The sequence below is a fragment of the Odocoileus virginianus genome, unplaced genomic scaffold (genome assembly GCF_023699985.2).
Source record: "Odocoileus virginianus isolate 20LAN1187 ecotype Illinois unplaced genomic scaffold, Ovbor_1.2 Unplaced_Scaffold_8, whole genome shotgun sequence".
In the NCBI taxonomy this organism is placed as follows: domain Eukaryota; kingdom Metazoa; phylum Chordata; class Mammalia; order Artiodactyla; family Cervidae; genus Odocoileus; species Odocoileus virginianus.
The window spans coordinates 1,765,747-1,786,922 of record NW_027224270.1 but is presented as its reverse complement, the minus strand read 5'-3'; the positions used below and the strand labels follow the sequence as shown (position 1 = coordinate 1,786,922).

Below are 21,176 nucleotides of genomic sequence, written 5' to 3'. Positions count from 1 at the left end.
TGTTACATATATCTACATATATATATTATTTTACTGATTTTTGTGTGTGTGAAACCTTCTCATTAAGGTAATTTTTAAGGAAATAGATAGCACTGGAAGTTTGATTAATTGAAATTTGGAAGTCATACCTGTAATTACTGTCTTTTTCTTTTTTTGGCTTAGGTCACCATTTTCAATCACAAAAGAATTCATCTTGAGATTCAATCAAACAAAAAATCCAAAAGAGGAGGAAGAACTATTGGACATAGCTAGAAAAAACATTATCAAATGTAAGGTAATGACTGTTTGATTACTTAGTATGTGAACTTTCTCTTCCAGTTGGTGAATGATTACATGTTCTAAAATACTGAAAGAAAAAATAAGGATACATATTTCTTTAGTTATAAGTATACATAGTCAAAAATACTAAATGCAAATTAAAGTTAAAGTTTATGACCAAATTATTCAATGTCAAATGGCTTTGGATGAAAATTATTCATAAAATTATTGGGGAATACAGCTATCGACACTAGTCCAAGAGTCCACATCAAAATATCAAAGTCTGATAAATAAATATTTATTTATGAAAATTCTACATTTTACTGAAAAAGTATTAACAAACATATCTTGTGTTTTTTTTTTTTTAAAAAAGGACAGAAAGGCCTTCTAAACATTCACTATACATGCACAAAATATTCTGTTCTTTCTCTGTAACAAACCATTCACCTAACCTGTTAAATACATTCTTTAAGAATATATCATTAATTCACAAATTTTCAAACAATATAAAAACAAAATAGAATGTAAAATAAATCTTTGTTTTATCTTTTCTTAATTAGACACCATTTAAGTCTTGACAGAGAAATAATATGCACATGATTTTGCTATAATAGTAAATGATTGGTGAAATAAAAACTGCACAAAACAAATGGATAAATCAAGCCATCCTTTTCTGTGGCAGTTATTTCCCAGTATTTTACTCATGGTTGACCATATGTTTAAATTTTTAAAAAAATCCACGGTAAATGTTGATTAGAAAAAAGAATTCAACATCCATTCATGATTAAAACTCTTACCAAAGTGGGTATGGAGGGAGCATATCTTAACATATTAAAAAGCCATTTATGATAATCCACTGGTGGCTCAGACAGTAAAGAGTCCGCCTGCAATGTGGGAGACCTGGGTTTGATCCCTCGGTTGGGAAGATTCCCCTGGAGACAGGAACAGCTACCCACTTCAGTATTCTGGCCTGGAGAATCCCCGTGAACAGAGGAGCCTGGCAGGCTACAGTCCATGTGGTTGCAAAGAGTCAGACAGGACTGAGCGACTTTTACTTTTCATTTTCACAGTCAGTGTAATACTCAGTGGTGAGAAACTGAAAGCCTTACTGCTAAATCCTGGAACACAACAAGGCCGTCCACTCTTACCACTCCTATGCAGCATAGTGTTGGAAGTTCTAGCCTTTGCAGTCAGACAAGAAAAGGAAATAGAAGGTATCCAAACTGGAAGAGAAGAGATAATACTGTCACTGTGTGCAGATTACCTGATACTCTCTACAGAAAACCTTAAAGCTGCCACACAAAAACTATTATAAAGGATAAATGAATTCAGCAATGTAGTAGGGTACGAGATTAATACATAGAAATCTGTTACCTTTCTTTACACTAACAAGGAGATATCAGAAAGAGAAAGCAATGGGAAAAAAGCGAAGCCATTTAAAATTGTGTTTAAAAAAATACCCTAGAAATAAACATGACCTAGGTGATGAAGACTTGCATGCTGAAAACTATAAAACATTGGTAAGGGAAATTGAAGATGATTCAAAAAATGGAAAAGTATCCAATGCTTTGGATTAGAAGAATTAGTATTGGTAAACTAGCTATACTACCCAAAGCAATATACAGATACAATGCCGCTGCTGCTAAGTCGCTTCAGTCGTGTCTGACTCTGTGCGACCCCATGGACGGCATCCCACCAGGCTCCCCGTCCCTGGGATTCTCCGGGCAAGAACACTGGAGTGGGTTGCCATTTCCTTCTCCAGTGCGAAGAGTGAAAAGTGAAAGAGAAGTCGCTCAGTCGTGTCTGACTCTTAGCGACCCCGTGGACTGCAGCCCACCAGGCTCCTCCGTCCATGGGATTTTCCAGGCAAGAGTACTGAGTGGGGTGCCATTGCCTTCTCCGAGATACAATGCAATCTCTATCAAATTACTCATGATATTTTTCACAGAGTTAGAACTAAATCCTGAAACTGATATGGAACCACAAAAGACCCAGAATTGCCAAAGTAATCCTGAGGAAAAAGAACAAAGCTGGAGGTATAACCCTTGCAGACTTCAGACAATACTACAAAGCTACAGTAATCAAAACAGTGTGTTATTTGCAAAACAGACATATAGATCAGTGGAACAGAAGAGAGAACCCAGAAGTAAATACACACACCTATATTTAATCTTCAACAAAGAAGGCAATGATATACAATGGACAGTCTTTTCAGCAACTGTGTTGGAAATACTGGGCAGCCATATGTTAATTAGCAAAGTTAGAACATACCCTCACACCATAAACAAAAATAAACTCAAAATGACTTAAAGACTTAAATATGAGCCATGGAAGACTTAACTATAAGACATGACACCACAAAACCCCTAGGAGAGAACACAGACAAAACATTCTCTGAAATAAATTGTACCAGTGTTTTCCTAGGTTAGTCTCCCAAGGCAATAGAAAGAAAAGCAAAAATAAACAAATGGGACCTAATCAAACCTAAAAACTTTTGCACAGCAAAGGCAACCATTCATAAAATGAAAAGATAACTTACAGACTGGGAGAAAATATTTGCAAGTGATGTAACTGACAAGGGATTAATTTCCAAAATAACAAACAGCTCATGAAGCTCAATATTAGAAAACAAACAAACAAAAAACCCCCAAACAACCCAATCAAAAAATGGGCAGGGACTGAACTAGGCTTTTCTTCAAAGAAGACATACAAATGACCAACAGGCACATGACAAGATGCTCAACATCACTAATTATTAGAGAAATGCAAATCCATACTATGATGAGGTATCACTTCATGCTGGTCAGAATGATCTTCATCAAAAAGTCTACAAATGCAGGAAAGAGAGTGGAAGAAAATGAACCTTCCTACACTGTTGGCAGGAATGTAAATTGGTGCAGCCACTGTGAAAAATGGTATGGAGTTTCCTTAAAAACTTAAAGTAGAGTTACCATATGACCCAGCAATTCCACTCCTGGGCAGGTATCTGGAAAAGATGAAAAGTCTAATTCAAAAAGATGTATGCACTGCAGTGTTCATAGCAGCTCTGTTTACAAGAGCAAAAACATGGAAGCAACCTAAGTGTCCATTGACAGATGAATGGAATAAGATGTGATATATTTGTGTGTGTGTATGTGTGTGTGTGTGTGTGTGTGTGTGTGTATTCATATGCATATACATATACGTATATATATTGCTAAGTTGCTTCAGTCATGTCCAACTCTTTGTGACACTGTAGACTGTAGCCTGCCAGGCTCCTCTGTCCAAGGGATTCTCCAGGCAAGAATACTGGAGAGGGTTGCCATGCCCTCCTCCAGGGGATCTTCCAGACCCAGGGATTAAACCTGTCTCTTACATCTCCTGCATTGGCAGGCAGATTCTTTACCACTAGTGCTACCTGGGAAGCCCCAAACTGTGGTACATCCATACAATGGAATATTACCAGTGATTTAAAAAAAGAGCTAGCAAGCTATCTTCCTCCATGAAGAGTCAGGGAGGAAATTTAGACACATATTGCTAAGTGATAGAAGCCAGTGTGAAAGGTTTGATACTGCCTAATTCCACCAAACAGCGCTTTAGAAAAGGCTCGTGGAGAAAGGCTCATGGTTTTCATGTAGACAGTAAAAAAATCAGGTTGCCAGTGCTTGCATCAGAAGAGAGCCCTAATGTAAAGGATGGACTGCAGTTAATGATAAGGTATCAATATTGGCCCATCAAGTACAGCAAATGCACCTTACTAACACAAGCTCTTAGTAATATGGGAAGCTGTGGTTGTGCTGGAATGAGGGGATGCATGAGAACTCTGTACTTTCTGCTCAGGTATCTCTGTAAGCATTAAAACTACCCTGCTAATTCCAAAAAATAAACTCGCAAACAACAAGTGCTCAACACATTTAGGGGCATTTTGAGTTTGTTTCTTATTTTGATTAAAACTGCTTCACCTACTTTCCCCTGCCCATTCCTTTTTTGTCCTGCTTTTCTGTTAATGTTTACCAAAAAGTTGACCTATATAAAGAGGAGTAAGCCAAGGTGCCTTCCAGAGTAATTCCTTTTTGCATATGAAGGTAAAGTATTCTTCGTAGAAAGTGGGAAAATACTTCCTTCAGTTATTAATCCAATTAAAAATAGTGAGTGCTAAACTAAAATTACCAACCAAAATACCAAAGGTGAGCAAGACAAACATCTCCAACTTTTCCCATGAGAGGAAATCCTCTCTGCCCATATTACGAGCAAAAGAGTCCTGGGAACGCAAAAATCAAACACGTTGATGTACTGGAACCAATAATACCAGATGTGTTCCTAATGTCAGGAACATATACCACAAGTGAAACAGTGATAATATTGAGAACTAGGGTGATTGAAGAATTGTGAATCCTTGAGAATGGAAGATTGGGGAAAAACATCATTAAAGCTTTCCTTGCAGTGAAGTGGATTAGAGGGACCATCAAAAGCCCAGAAAATAGTGTGTATAACGTCACAGTCGTAAGGACAGCATCGTGTTGCAAGTATTTACTGTAACCTTGTAGTAATTCTGATGCTACATTGTCATAAAAAGTGAGGTGCCCAAAGAGTGCAGGTATAAAGTAAGTGAGAAAACTTAAAGGAATCGCTGTACTGGTTACATCCTGCATCCATTTCTTAGAAGGGCTTTGAAGTTCGCTGTTGTTTTTTAAAATTAATTTATTTATTTTAATTGGAGGCTAATTACTTTACAATACTGTGGTGGTTTTTGCCATACATTGACATGAATCAGCCATGGGTGTACATGTGTTCCCCATCTTGACCCTCCCTCCCACCTCCCTCCCTATCCCATCCCTCTGGGTCATCCCAGTGCACCAGCCCTGAGCACCCTGTCTCATGCATCGAACCTGGACTGGCGATTCATTTCACATATGATAATATACATGTTTCAATGCCATTCTCCCAAATCATCCCACCCTCACCCTCTCCCACAGAGTCCAAAAGACTGTTCTATACATCTGTGTCTCTTTTGCTGTCTCGCATACAGGGTTATCATTACCATCTTTCTAAATTCCATATATATGTGTTAATATACTGTATTGGTATTTTTCTTCCTGACTTACATCACTCAGTATAATAGGCTCTGGTTTCATCCACATTAGAACTGATTCAAATGCATTCTTTTTAATAGCTGAGTAATATTCCATTGCATATATGTACCACACTTTTCTTATCCATTTGTCTGCCAATGCACATCTAGGTTGCTTCCATGTCCAAGCTATTATAAACAGTGCTGCAATCAACACTGGGGTACATGTCTCTTTCAATTCTGATTTCCTTGGTGTGTATGCCAAGCAGTGGGATTGCTGGGTTGTATGGCAGTTCTATTTCCAGTTTTTAAAGGAATCTCCACTCAGTTCTCCATAGTGGCTGTACTAGTCTGCATTCCCACCAACAGTGTAAGAGGGTTCCCTTTTCTCCACACACTTTCCAGCATTTATTGTTTGTAATAACAAACTATATAACAAAAGTATAACAAAGGTATAAAAGTATAACAAAAGTAATAACTTTTTGATAGCAGCCATTCTGACCAGCATGAGATGGTACCTCATTGTGGTTTTGATTTGCATTTCTCTGATAATGAATGATGTTGAGCATCTTTTCATGGGTTTGTTAGCCACCTGTTTATCTTCTTTGGAGAAATGTCTGTTAGTTCTTTGGCCCATTTTTTGATTGGGTCATTTATTTTTCTGGAATTGAGCTACAGGAGCTGCTTGTATGTTTTTTAGATTAATTCTTTGTCAGTTACTTCTTTTGCTATTATTTTCTCCCATTCTTAAAGCTGTCTTTTCACCTTGCTTATAGTTTCCTTCATTGTACAAAAGTTTTTAAGTTTAATTAGGTCCTGTTTGTTTATTTTTGCTTTTATTTCCATTACTCTGGGAGGTGGGTCATAGAAGATCCTGCTGTGATTTATGTTAGAGAGTGTTTTGCCTATGTTCTCCTCTAGGAGTTTTATAGTTTCTGGTCTTACATTTAGATCTTTAATCCATTTTGAGTTTATTTTTGTGTATGGTGTTAGAAAGTGTTCTAGTATTCATTCTTTTACAAGTGGTTGACCAGTTTTCCCAGCACCACTTGTTAAAAAGGTTGTCTTTTCTCCATTGTATATTCTTGCCTCCTTTGTCAAAGTGTCCATAGGTGCATGGATTTATCTCTGGGCTTTCTATTTTGTTCCACTGATCTATATTTCTGTCTTTGTGCCAGTACCATACTGTTTTGATGACTGTAGCTTTGTAGTATAGTCTGAAGTCAGGCAGGTTGATTCCTCCAGTTTCATTCTTCTTTCTCAAGATTTCTTTGGCTATTTGAGGTTTTTGTATTTCCATACAAATTGTGAAATTATTTGTTTTAGTTCTCTGAAAACTACCGTCAGTAGCTTGATAGGGATTGCATTGAATCTATAGATTGCTTTGGGTAGTATACTCATTTTCACTATATTGATTCTTCTGATCCATGAACATGGTATATTTCTCCATCTACTTGTGTCATCTTTGATTTCTTTCATCAGTGTTTTATAGTTTTCTATATATAGGTCTTTTGTTTCTTTAGGTAGATTTATTCCTAAATATTTTATTCTTTTCGTTGCAATGGTGAATGGAATTATTTCCTTAATTTCTTTTCTGTTTTCTCATTGTTAGTGTATAGGAATGCAAGGGATTTCTGTGTGTTAATTTTATATCCTGCAACTTTACTATATTCATTGATTAGCTCTAGTAATTTTCTGGTGGAGTCTTTGGGTTTTCTATGTAGAGGATCATGTCATCTGCAAACAGTGAGAGTTTTATTTCTTTTTGTTTTTCCAATCTTGATTCCTTTTATTTCCTTTTCTTCTCTGATTGCTGTGGCTAAAACTTCCAAAACTATGTTGAATAGTAGTTGTGAGAGTGGGCACCCTTGTTTTGTTCCTGATTTTAGGGGAAATGCTTTCAATTTTTCACCATTTAGGATAATGTTTGCTGTGGGTTTATCATATATGGCTTTTTCGTATGTTGGGGTATGTTCCTTCTATGCCTGATTTCTGGAGGTTTTTTTTTTTTATCATAAATGGATTTGGATTTTGTCAAAGGCTTTCTCTGCATCTATTGAGATAATCATATGGTTTTTATCTTTCAATTTGTTAATGTGGTGTATTACATTGATTGATTTGCAGATATTGAAGAATCCTTGCATCCCTGGGATAAAGCCCACTTGGTCATGATGTATGATCTTTTTAATATGTTGTTGGATTCTGTTTGCTAGAATTTTGTTAAGGATTTTTGCATCTGTGTTCATCAGTGATATTGGCCTGTAGTTTTCTTTTTTGGTGGCGTTGAAGTTCACAGTTTATGGGCAGGATTGAGGTGTGCAGAGGAATGAAAAAGTGGTTGGTATGGCATAAGCATTTTCTTTGGAGAGATGAAAGTGCTTTGGTTTACAATCATCTGTAGTATTTGAAATCTGGAAGTACTGTTCTGTATAATTCAATGTTAAGGGACACGAGGTGGAGCATTTTTAATTATTACCACAAGAGCAAAAGTCAGCATAAAGAAAAACGACAAACTCCTTGTGCAGCCGAGACGGCCTGTTTTAGGAGGAAGTGCAAGAGGGACCAACATTTAACACAGACGATCATCAGTGTGTCTCCATCCAGATGCCAAGCCCACCATAGCCTCCAGATAAAGATTCTGAGACAGCAGCAGGAAGCTGTGTTAATGGTTAAAAGAGATGATTACATAGCTCCCAAATGTTCTGAATTACTGAGGTGCTTGCCACCACCACCTTTCCAGGTAGTCCAAATGCAGAGTCCAGGATCTTCGTAAGATGTCACCATGGTCTGAATACACAAACTAATCAGGAGATGAACTGAGTGAGAAGCCGGGAGAGCGACTGTCAGCAGCAAGAAACTAAATGCAAGGGTGCCAGAGTGAGCCACAGAGCCAAGCCAAGGGCGCCACTCCCCGTGATGGCACGATCGCAGCGAACACTGAGAGGCCACGTGGAGCACCGGGGACCTCTGCGTGCGAACTCCGTTGCTTTCCAAGGGCGCCACTCCCCGTGATGGCACGATCACAGCAAACACTGAGAGGCCACGTGGAGCACCGGGGACCTCTGCGTGCGAACTCCGTTGCTTCGATTATGAGTATTCCTCAGCCATAAAAAGGAATGAAGCAATACCATTTTCAGCAGTATGGGAGGACCTAGAGATTATCACCTAAGTCATCCAGAGAAAGACAAATATCTTACAATAACATTTATGTGTGGAATCTTAAAAAAAATACACAAATTAACTCAGTTACAAAACAGAGTCAGACACACAGACATAGAAAACAAATTTGAGATTATCAAAGGGAAAAGTGGTGTGGAGAGATAAAGAGTATGGGATTCGCAGATACACATTACCATACATAAAATAGGTGAACAAGGACTTACTGAAGAGTGCAGGAAACTGTACTCAATATCCTATTATAACCTATAACAGAAAAGAGTCTGAAAACATATAGAGAGATGTATATATATGTGTAACTGAGCCACTTGGCTGCATACCTGAGAGTAAAACAATATTGTAAGTCATCTATACAAAAAAAAAATGATAGAGGATGAATAAATTAGTAAATGTAGACAGTGAAAATAAACCTATACTAAAATTTAAAAGCCGTGCACTTTTGTTTGCTTCTTTTATCTTCCCGATAACAGAGAAAACTGGGCCTCAGGACCTTGGGCATGGGGACGCATGTGCACCTTCCGTCTGCATGGACCCAAGTGGTGTATCTGGCTCAGTGCAGAGGACAAGTCCAGGATGGTATGTCCGCTGACCTAGCACTTCCCAGTCACTCTCAGTGGTATGGATTAGCAGTGAAGGTATAATTTGGCGGCTGTAATATTTAGAAACTGTGCAGGAGCCAAGGAAGATTTGCCTTTCTTTTATTGAAATATCTGACCATGTTTCATTATGAAAGTTCCTCTTGTAACTTTGAATTTATGAATTTGGCTGCTCAACTTTTTAATTACGAAATTGTTTTAAAAACTTTTGCTCAGCAGAGTGGTTATTGCTTTTTTTCTAAAATTAGTAGCTAATTAAAAAGTAATATAAAATGTCATTTAGTGATTTTCAATTACAACAGGCATTATACGTTAGAGAAACTTGTTTTGGCATTTTATAACTCTTACTCATAAAACATTAACCAAATGGCCATTTCTTTCTTCACTTGTTTTAAACAGCCATTTTACTCATTACCTTTTCATTTATCACTTCTTATTTCCATGTCGCCTTTTAAACCCCCCTCCAACCAATCTAAAAGAGAAATTAAGAAACATTATTTTTCAGGAAATAAAGTTCCTTCTATCATTAACCTAAATTTTATGTGTATGCCTTTTAAAATGAGTTTAGAATGGTATCCAGATGAGGTCAGGGAGTGTTTCCCCATGTGAATTGGGGTTTGTAGTGCTACCTGGGAGCTCTCAAGCAGTAGGGAGAATAAGAATGATTCTGTGTCTAACTTGCCTTTGTGGCCCTTCATCACTGCTGTCCACAGCCTGGCCCTGTTAAATGTTTTAAATGATCCTGAGGTCAGCAGACTGGGCTCACCAGCAACCACTTGCTCTTCCTCGTCACTTAACCTCAGTTTTGCCCGTTAACAGTTGCTCAAAACCTTTGCCCAGGGACATTCTTGGAGAGAGTCTGAGTTTGGTTCAAGATCCCCATAATAAAGAAAATATTTCAATGAAGCGAGTCACATGAAGCTCTTTGTTTCATGGTGCTTGTAAGAGCTATATTTATACTGTATTACAGTCTATCAACTGTGCAATAGCTTGTCTGAAAAATGCACCTACCTTAATTAAAAAATAATGCTTTTGGAAAAGTGGCACTTGCTAGATGTTTGATTACTAAAAACCTTCAATTTTTTTAAAAAAGAAAAAACCCTGCAATATCTGCAAAGCACAATAAATGAAATGAAGTATGCCTGTAATGATGTGAAGTGCAGTTTTCTGTAGGGCCTTAACTTTACATTCTTCATCTCTCAGCTCCATTGGCCTTATTCCCTCTGCTTTTCTGTTTATAGCGTTTCTGTTGACACTTCTTTGTCATCCAGTTCTGTCCGATTTCCCCACTATTATATAATGCTGGCGGTAAAGAACCTGCCTGCCGACGCAGGAGAGGTAGGAGATGCGAGTTTGGTCCCTGGGTCGAGAAGATCCCCTGGAGGAGGACATGGCCACCCACTCCAGTGTTCTGGCCTGGAAAGTCCTGTGGGCAGAGGAGCCTGGTAGGCAGCGGTCCACGGGGTTGCAAACAACGGACAGGGCTAGCCGACTGAGCACACACACACGCACATGTGCCCTGATCTCTTTCTGTTGGCTGGAAGAGCTGGAGCGCCTTCCTAGGGCGTTTCTCTCTCTCTCCTCCCTCTCTCCCACCCTCCCCCTCCGCTGTAGTCTCAAGGGGCCGGATTGCCTTTTCTGATCTGGCCTTGGAATCACGCAGCATTCCTGAATGTCCCTTACGATGGGCTGAAGCAGTCACAAGGCCTGCTCAGGTCCAAAGAGAAAGGGCATAGACCTCACCTCTTGATGGGAGGGATGTCCAAGACAGTGAATATTTTAAAGCCACAGTGTGGTTTTGGTGACTCAATTGTAGCATGTAGAAAAACAGCAAGATTTATAAATCATGTTTCTACTTGTTAATATTTCAGAAGCTTTAAATATGCTCTATGCTTCCCTGGACCATGCTTCCTTTGATTGCGATCATCTGCCTGCCTTATTTTTTGTTGCGGAATCAGTTTTATACAGACTCTGCTGTGATGCATTCAGAAAGGCATACTTATACTCAGTTGAAATCCAGCTGGCAAAGGTATGTTTTAAGGTGATTCTAATGTGTTTTAATTGCTACATGCACTACGTCTGGTCACATGATACCTGCTTCAGGATCTAAACAGGCCATTTGGTTTTATTACAGAATATTCTCTTGTTTGGTAGTTTATTTTAATCTCTAAATGTGGATACTACATTATTACTTGATATGCAAATGGAGATAGTTGGAGAAAATACAGTTTTGCCAACTATGTAAGAAAATTACATTTAATTAAGAAATCAAGTTTGTACTTATTTATGAGTGTATATAGCTTTCTCCTATCTATTTTAAGGGTTGCTGAATGCCAGTTTTCCATTTAAAAATGCTGACTGATATACTCTTAAATTGTTGCCCGATTTGAGAAGATGGATTGTTATCTCAGTATTCTATGTCATTTTAGAACCATAAGATGGAAACTATATTCATGTAGCTCATGTTTCATAAGGTCCTGGAAGACAGAACGTTCTACTTCCTGTGATGATCAGGTTGCCTGCTGAAAAATTTATTATTAGTCAAAGAAATTTAGCTTAACTGGTGGTTTTATTGCAAGGAAAAACCAGAAGAATAATTTCTTTATGAATAAAGAAAATATATCTGTATGTATATACTTTAGTTGACATATATGTATATACATATAATTTGAAATTAAGCACAGTATTATTTGCAAAAAATATATTTTCCCTTCTTTAATTTTGATTATGAAATTTTGATTATATTAGAAAGCAGGCATGAAGATATTCATGAGTCATCCAGGGCATTTTGGAAGACACTGTATTTCAGACCTTATAAATTAAGTCTAGATCCTCTCTGATATGTTTGGGGGTAAAAGATTTATGGACACCAGACAAGAAACAGAACACATAATAGAAAATGAACATGCAAAGAACTGAGGCCTTGCATAGAACAGCTGGGGGCAAATAGACACGTAAAATTACAAAGTCCTCTTCTTCTTTCTTTATTTCCCAAACTCTTCATTATAGGGATATTTAAGAGCTTCTATTTATATAATTATTTTGGGATTTCAAAATATAATGTATGTGTTACTTGTATAGAAAGGGTTGGCACTCAGGCAGTTTATGATGGAGAAAGAGTGGAGAGAAAAACATAGATCGTGTGTCACTTTTTTCTGCTTTCCTCCTCATGCTCCTTGGTGACCTTTTCCCATTTCTTGCCTTTTATATTTCTGCTAGCAATAAAAATGGCTATAAAATAAAGTTTTAGTCATTGTGTACATTGCTTATAATTTACATATACCATGGATTCATTTAATTTAAAAAGATTCCTGTATCCTCTCATCTGAGTGGTTAGATTATTTGCATTGCACAATAATTGGTGCTTTAGATGTATTAGACAAAGTAACTTGTTTAATCTTCACAATAATCCTAAAAGGTAGGTGCTATTATTATCCACCATTCCACAGACTAGGCAAAGAGACTCTAACTTGATTACCCAAGATCTCAGCAGAGAAGATTTTGAAACCCAGGATCCCATGGACTCTCAGCCATGATTCTACTCATTTACCTTGGCTCCCAGATTTACTAGGTTTCCCTGGTAGCTCAGCTGGTAAAGAATCTGCCTGCAATGTGGGAGACGTGGGTTCTACCCCTGGCTTGGGAAGATCCCCTGGAGAAGGGAATGGCAACCCACCTCAGTATTCCTGCCTGGAGAATTCCATGGACAGAGGAGCCTGGTAGGTTGCAGTCCATGCGGTCACAGGAGTCAGACATGACTGAGCTACTAAACCTACCTACCTATCACATTTGCTCATCTGAATGCTTACTTTTCATTGTTCCAGATGGTATGGATTAGCTCGTAGAAATCAGCATACTTTATAAGTGCCTTTGATTTCAGGCAAGAAGGCATTTCAGTTATCCACCTTTTATTTGCAGGAATTTCATTATATATCTACTAGTCAGTTGGATGCTTCCTTTTTGATTTTTTCTTGTTGACAGAACTGTATATTTAAGAGTATTGCCGTGGAGGCATTGCTCACCTTCATACATAGCGTTTTGTTTCTCTTCTGACAAAGAAATACATAGCTCAGACTTGGGAAAAGACAGAAATACCTGATTTCTAATGTTACTTATTTTCACATTTTGTGCATATTCTTCTCTCATCTCAGTGTAGAATCTTAACTACTAAAGTCTACTTATTAAAGTACCGTTAGTTTAATATATACGCAAGCTACATACGTGTATATAAACCATATATAAACTATAATTTAATGTATTTTTTTAAACATAATTGTTATTTATCTATTTTTGGGTACATTGGTTCTGGGCTTCTTTGTGGCTCAGACGGTAAAGAGTCTGCCTGCCAATTCAGGAGACACAGGTTCAATCCCTGGGTTGGGAAGATCCTCTGGAGTAGGGAATGGAAACCAGCTCTAGTATTCTTGTCTGGAGAATCCATGAACAGGGGAGGCTGGCAGGGGCTACGGTCCATGGAGTTGCAAGGAGTCGACGCAGCTGAGCAACTAACCCTTCCGCCTTGGCGCTGGGTCTTCAGTGCTGTGCAGACTTTCTCTAGCTGTGCTGAGTGGAGGCTGCTGTCCAGTTGCGACGTGCGGGCTTCTCATCGTGGCGGCTGCTCTCGTTGCAGAGCGTGGGCTCTCAGGCGCGTTGGCCTCAGTACTTGTGGCATGTGAGCTCAGTAGTTGCAGTACCTGGGCTTAGTTGCCCCCGCAGCACACAGAATCTTCCCAGTCCAGGGACTGAATCCATGTCCCCTGCATCGGCAAGTGGATTCTTAACCACTGGACCACCAGGAACGTCCAGTTTAAACGTTTCAGATAGGAATATGAGCAGAGTTCTTCAAGCTTCTAAAAAGAACATGGAACACATAACCAACTATTAAAATGTAATACATAATAAATATTATTCACCATTTCTCTTTCACAATAAGATAACAGTCAGAGAAATGAAGATAAGGGCTGAAAAGAGAAGGGAAGGGGGTGAAAGAGTAAAGGAAGAAGAGATGGGCAGACAGAGAGAAATTGACAGGCGGAAATTTACTCGCGGAGGCAAAGCTTAAGTTGTCAAGCTGCAGAGAGAGTGTGTACACCAGTGAAACATGAGGACAAATGCACAGAGAGTTCAGAATTCTTCAGAGATAAAGAAACGGCAGGTTTTTCAATAAAAGCCTAGCTTTTCAGAATATTGCAGTTGAAAGCTTTTAAAAACCATTTTCCAAGTATGGTTATATAAAGTTTTGCTTTGAGATCAGGGGAAACTCATGATCAAATTGCTATATAATAGAGCAATTATGCAAACTCATATGTTTGTTGATCACATATTTTTCTCTTTTGACCCACATTAAATTTTTAAAGTATTGTTTTCAGTATCCTTCTCTGGTCCCTTCAAAATCTTAGATTATTCTTCTTCTGGTGAATTTATTATTTCTGACTTTAATATTCTCACCTAGACTATTGCAGTATTCTTTTGAATGGTCTGTTGATTTCCACTTCCTTTGTATCTAACTTCAGTCTTTTGGAGAAGCATAGTACTATATCAGAGTGGTTTATATGAAGAGATCCCTTGGCATGACATAAATATTTTATTTATTTATGAATATGTACTGTAAATCGTGCATGTTTATAAGTTATGGACACATTTATAAACATTCATGGTGCATTCTCAAAATTTATTTTGATGATTGAAATTTTTGATAAAAATATTTGGAAATCACTGCTGTCGAAAACCCCATGGACGGTGCAGCCTGGTGGGCTGCAGCCCACGGGGTTGCTGAGACTCGGACAGGCTGAGCGACTTCACTTTCACTTTTCACTTTCATGCATTGGAGAAGGAAATGGCAACCCACTCCAGTGTTCTTGCCTGGAGAATCCCAGGGACGGGGGAGCCTGGTGGGCTGCCGTCTGTGGGGTTGCACAGAGTTGGACACGACTGAAGTGACTTAGCAGCAGCAGCAGCCCATAGTCTGTGTTTTTTTTTTTTTCTTACTTTTCATGAGGTCTTACCTTTTTTTGGTAGATATTTTAATTCTGTTGTCTATGTGAAACAGTTTTAGCTATACATGTATTTTAAACTTCTCAGAAGTAAGATACTAAGTTGTTCATTTAGTAGTGATATTGTGTGTGTGTGTATGTTTGTGTGTAGTTTTATGAGGGAATCACACTATGCGCAGGCAGAATATTTCTCAAAACCGTTACAGTCCAGCAGACACATAATACACATTCATATATAACTGAAACAAGGCACCGTGCATGTTTTCTCTTTTATTTTAGAATCCCCTTTCATTGATTTCATGACTCACTTAAGGGGCATGCCTTACAATTTGAAAGATACTGTTCTAAAGGATATAGAACAAAATAGCATTCAGTATCAGTCATTATATATAATGGAGAAATGATTTATAAACCTTTTTTTATTTTTTGCTGAGCCAGTATTTCAACCTTGATATAAATGTTTTAAAGTTATTTCAAAAGCACATAATCTCAAGTGAATTTGAAACTGTTTCATCAAAAACAATGGTAATAGTAAAATGGTTTATTATCCTTATGGTTTTTAAACATTTATTGATGCAACACAAAAATCATTTTTCTTTCTCTTTGACAGATTGGCTATTTGGTCTTCTTACGACTTTTTATACATTTCCTTCATGGTCACCTGGAAAATTTTAAACAACATTTACTTCGGCTTCAACCATATTTATATGGTAGGCTGTCTTTTATTTTCTATACTTATAAATGTTTTATGTTACATTTTGAGAAGCTCAGACTGTCACTCTAAAGAGTATAAGCTGTATTTTATTTTTTTGTGAAAGGTGATAGGTGCAGTTTTGAGAGCACAGCTTCTGGGCAAGACTGCATGGGTTTTATGTTTAAATTTCCTACTTAACTAGGCATCTGACCTTGTCTGTGACTCAATTTTTTCATCTGTAATAGTATGTAGCTTACTGGATTTCGAAAGTTAAATTTGTATTTTAGTCAGGTAACCCTAGTGGTGATGTAGATGCCGGACTGGGAAAGGAGAGGGTGGATGCAGGGGTCTGTTAGCTATGATGTTAGAACAGGCAAGAGATTAAAGCTATGAGCTTCTACAGTGGGGATGGATAGAGTAAAATAATTTTGAAAAGTATTTAGAAGATAAAGAAAAATTGGACTTGGCGATCACTTGGATCTAAGCTGTATAAGGGAAAGTGAGCAATTTAGGATGAGTCTCAAGTTTTACCTATTGACTAGTAAGGTCAAGATAATGGTACTCTGAACTTAAACGATGCTCCCAACTGGGTATATACACCCGAGTGACCTCCAAATTCAATATGTCCAGTGTTTCTCCAGAATCTTTTCAGTTCAGAGTGCCATTATCTTGGCCTTACTAGTCAATATGTAAAACTTGAAATAAGTCAAGCCTGGGAATCACTTATTTCAGAGGTATTAACATGGATCATTTAACAGTCATCACTGTTAATCTGGATGAGATAAACCGGGAATGTGAGGTGGTGGCGGGGAGTCATTTATTCTAGGAATAAAATCTTGGGGAAGGTAAATGGTTAATAGATCATTGGAGTAACAGATACCAACTAGGAGAGGAGAATGAAGAGAAACAGGAGGAAGTGATATAGAAATCAAAACAGGAGAGATTCAAGGTCACCATTATCGAGAGCTATAAAAGTATTAAACAGTAGGAGGTCTGAAAGTGGTGATGCATTTCTGCAGTCAGAAAGTCACTGTTCTCCGGAGCTGTCCCTAGTGGAAGCACAGCTCAGACTGGGGGGAAATAGAGTGAAGGGAAAGTTCAAGTGTAATGACAAAACGGCGAGCTGTTTTGAAAAGCTGAGCTGTGAAGGAAGAAGAAGTGTGCCAGTGGTTCGAATGAAAAACAAGGTAAATAGAGGAGATGAATGTATTATGGGATAAGAGGTCAAGACTCAGGGTACTAGGAAGGGCGTGCAGTTTGATGGGAAGGCCGTGGAGCGGGGAGTAGGAAGGAGCAGGGGAGGGTTTGGACACAGACGTGCGCAGCTCTGGGCTGGCGGCACAGCGATCTGTCCCTCGCTTTGTCTTCTTCATTTACTGTAAATCTCGTAGCTCCTCACAGTGCTCAGCGTAGTGACTCATCAGCTATTCAGATATTTGTGGCAAATACATTTTGAAAAATTATTTACATGAAACCTCAGGTTCTGACATTAGCTTGTTACTGTTGACCTATCTCAAGAACACCATCATCTTTGCTTCATCTGAGGATAGAATCCCCTATCCACCCTCTTATCGCATGCTGTTTGGTAGAGACCTGCTTAGCCTACGTGTTCATCGTCAGCAGCAGGTGGGTCTACCCAAGGCTGTGTCACTGCTCTCCACCCATATCGCCATCCAACGGAAGAGTGGTTATTCCTAGTTTTTCCACAGTATTGATGGACTGAAAGTTAAAGGTCGTTTAAAAGTTCGTAAAAAGAGCGACACAAAGATATTTCTGTTAAATACCACATTGTCTTATGCGAAATGGCATAATCATTGCTGTCATTAAACTATGTACTTGAAAAATCAATAACAACAACATCTTGAAAAGAATTAACCTGGAATATTGGTTTAAAAGCAATGACATCAATTGCAATTTCAAAATACCCATTATGAAGAGTATATATTCTGATTTGATTCATTTTCAGCTGGAAGTTTCCAGGCATTGTTGTACAGTAACTATACTTAATTGGGCATTCAACCATTATGTAGTTGATGTTTTGAATTATATGAACGCTTAGGTATGAATTATTTACCTTGTAGTTTTCTATTATACCACTAGGGGTCACACATAACATTGTTAATCTTCAGTAGTTGGGGAAATAAACAGCAGTTTCAGCCTCTCAGTACTGAATTTAATTATATTTTAATAGCTAAAAGACAAATGAAACGCAGTGCGAGATGTTAATGAAGTATTTCTCACAAATTATTTTTCTTACGCTAGCACTTTCTTGCTCCAAAGAATTATATTGCAAGTACCCAAACATCTCTTCAAATGTGCAGTGCATTCTGAAAATCATGGAAATTATATGTAACAGAGAACTCCCTTCTGAATCAATTTTTAGCCCTGTGAAAGGCAAGAATACAGATTCTGGGATGGTGAGTATATCCCATGCGTGCTAACTGCTAAGTTGCTTCAGTCGTGCCCAACTTTCTGCAACCCTATGGGCCGTATAGCCCACCAGGCTCCTCTGTCCACGGGATTCCCCAGGCAAGAATCCTGGAGTGGGTTGCCGTGCCCGCCTCCGGGCGATCTTCCCAAACCAGGGATCGGACCCAGGTTGCCTGCGTCTCCTGCGCTGGCAGGCGGGCTCCCTACCACTAGCGCTACCTGGTAAGCCCAAGTGTATCCCAGTGCATGGCAAATCAGGTCACACTACTGTGATTAAAAATTACTGCTTCACATTTCAGTAACACGGCTGAAGATGCACTTAGCTGGGGAGAGGAATGAACAGTACTGACACTGAAGCCGTGCAACCGGAGGCGTGTTTGCACTTAGTAGGACAGCGGTGGAACCTCAGTATCCACCACTGCTGCTTTAGATGGAGCAATGCCTTCCTACCTTCTTCCTTATAGAGTCCATCTCAGCTGATTAATTAAAAACTGCAACTTAATTTAGATTGACTTTTAAATTAACTTTTTATGATATTACATTTTTATTAAAGGGACAGTGTGTAAAGTGCAGGCTATTAATGAAAGCAAGTGTAACACTTTTATGCTCCATAATTCATGTGTAATAACATTTAATATGCTATTAAAACCAACTGAAATTTTTTAAATGGTTCAAAATTGAGGGATTAAAATAATCCTTGGTATATGACAAAACTTTTATTTTCCAACTCAAAAATTAGTGATCCACCTTAGGAAAAACTATCCGTCCCAATTGTATATAATTTCGTGGTATGTAACGAGTTACGTACTATGCAAACAGAACCCCAGTGCTCTTGTCCCTTGTAGACTGATGCGCTTCAGAAGACAGACTTCATTCTTTGTGACTTGCAATGTCTTTACTTCCCTTTCACGCATGTGTTCCGAAAGAAAGCAGCGAACACGTCAGACCTTGATTCTTTAATTATTATTTTTTTCGGCTATATATACCTACTATTTTATAATTTATAAAAAGAAATTCTGTTTCTCTAATTCTTAAAAAAGGAGAAAAATACATTTAGCATAATGCTAGTTGGAACAACAAAGGAAATTTTAAAAAAATGTTTTTAAATAGTTTTGCTTGTGAGTTGCCTCATCGTTTCCCCATGTCTCCTTTGGTTCTTTTATAAAACTACTTAAAATTTAAATGTATAAGGAAGAACATTCAACCACATCTATGTGTGATTTTTCTAGGAGTTAGTGTTTTCTCCTGGGCTCATAACTTGGTGGAGGACCATTTATATAAACAGTGACATATACACTAAGCCCTTCAAACCATTTGGTTATTCTTACTAATGAACACAGTTTGCTTCATGCATAAAAGGAGCTTGTTTTACAGTTTAAAATATATTTTAATAATTTAAATATATAACCTAAGATATTGAGCAACAGAGAAACTACTGATTATGAAAAGGAAGGGCCTACTCACCAACTGACTGTGTGGTCCAGAGTAGGTCCATTCAGTTCAGTTCAGTTCAGCTCAGTCGTGTCCGACTTTGCGACCCCATGAACCGCAGCACACCAGGCCTCCCTGTCCATTACCAACTCCCGGAGTCCACCCAAACTCATGTCCATCGAGTCAGTGATGCCATCCAAACATCTCATGCTCTCATCCCTTCTCCTCCTGCCCTCAATCTTTCCCAGCATCAGGGTCTTTTCAGATGAGTCAGCTCTTCACATCAGATGGCCAAAGTATTGGAGTTTCAGCTTCAGCATCAGTCCTTCCAATGAACACTCAGGACTGATCTCCTTTAGGATGGACTGGTTGGATCTCCTTGCAGTCCAAGGGACTCTCAAGAGTCTCCTCCCGAACACCACAGCTCAAAAGCATCAGTTCTTTGGTGCTCAGCTTTCTTTATGGTCCAACTCTCACATCCACACATGACCACTGGAAAAACCATAGCCTTGACCAGACAGACCTTTGTTGGTAAAGTAATGTCTCTGCTTTTTAATATGCTGTCTAGGTTGGTCATAACTTTCCTTCCAAGGAGTAAGTGTCTTTTAATTTCATGGCTGCAATCACCATCTGCAGTGATTTTGGAGCCCCCAAAATAAAGTCAGCCACTGTTTCCACTGTTTCCCCATCTATTTGCCATGAAGTGATGGGACCAGATGCCATGATCTTAGTTTTCTGAATGTTGAGCTTTAAGCCAACTTTTTCACTCTCCTCTTTCACTTTCATCAAGAAGCTCTTTAGTTCTTCTTCACTTTCTGCCATAAGGGTGGTGTCATCTGCATATCTGAGGTTATTGATATTTCTCCTGGCAATCTTGATTCCAGCTTGTGCTTCCTCCAGCCCGGCATTTCTCAGTGATGTACTCTGCATATAAGTTAAATAAGCAGGGTGACAATATACAGCCTTGAAGTACTCCTTTTCCTATTTGGAACCAGTCTGTTGTTCCATTAAACTCTCTAAATCCCTGTCTGCGTACCTTTAAAAGAGATGCTACCTTAGTCATCATATTTGCCCTAACTAATCTACAGTGCTGTTGTGAAGACTGCAAAAAAGCATGTGCTCATAAATTAGTAAGAGACATGCAAATGTAAAGACTAGTTATTGAAAAACATACTTAGTAACTCACTTAGGCAGTTAAATATAATAATTCTCATCTAAGGCCGTGATTATGTGACAATAATTGTGCTTAATTATGTAGTTAATAGTGCTTAACTTAATGTGGTGGTGATTTGAGTGTTTTTCCTTTAGTCAAATAAGAGACTGAAACCTTGGCAGCCTGCATGTCACAGTCGTGAGGTGCATGACTTTCAGGGTCGATGCTGCTTTTCCTTAAATAAGGCTGTTCTTGTCGGTCTCGGCAGGCACACACAACAGGGAAATGGAGGCGTGCTGTTTTCAGACAGTTCAGATCCAGCTTCAGGTGAACTGAAAGGGGCAAGAATGTCGGCGCATGAAAAGAATGTGTCTGCTTACGACGGGACAAGCCT

General features: G+C 38.5%; 1 protein-coding gene across 3 annotated transcripts in view; it reads left to right on the top strand.

Moving 5' to 3' along the window:
• TMEM232 (transmembrane protein 232) overlaps positions 1–21,176 on the top strand; it is a 244,479-nt gene that overhangs the window by 42,069 nt on the left and 181,234 nt on the right. For 2 of the 3 annotated variants that reach the window (XM_070462674.1, XM_070462673.1), the window contains 5 exons: positions 163–274; positions 8,956–9,061; positions 10,953–11,110; positions 15,685–15,784; positions 18,031–18,185. In XM_070462674.1, coding sequence (XP_070318775.1) covers positions 8,983–9,061; positions 10,953–11,110; positions 15,685–15,784; positions 18,031–18,185 — 492 coding nt within the window. In that variant the 5' untranslated portion in view covers positions 163–274; positions 8,956–8,982. The remainder of the gene's footprint in view (positions 1–162; positions 275–8,955; positions 9,062–10,952; positions 11,111–15,684; positions 15,785–18,030; positions 18,186–21,176) is intronic. The other variant, XM_070462676.1, reaches the window with a different exon arrangement.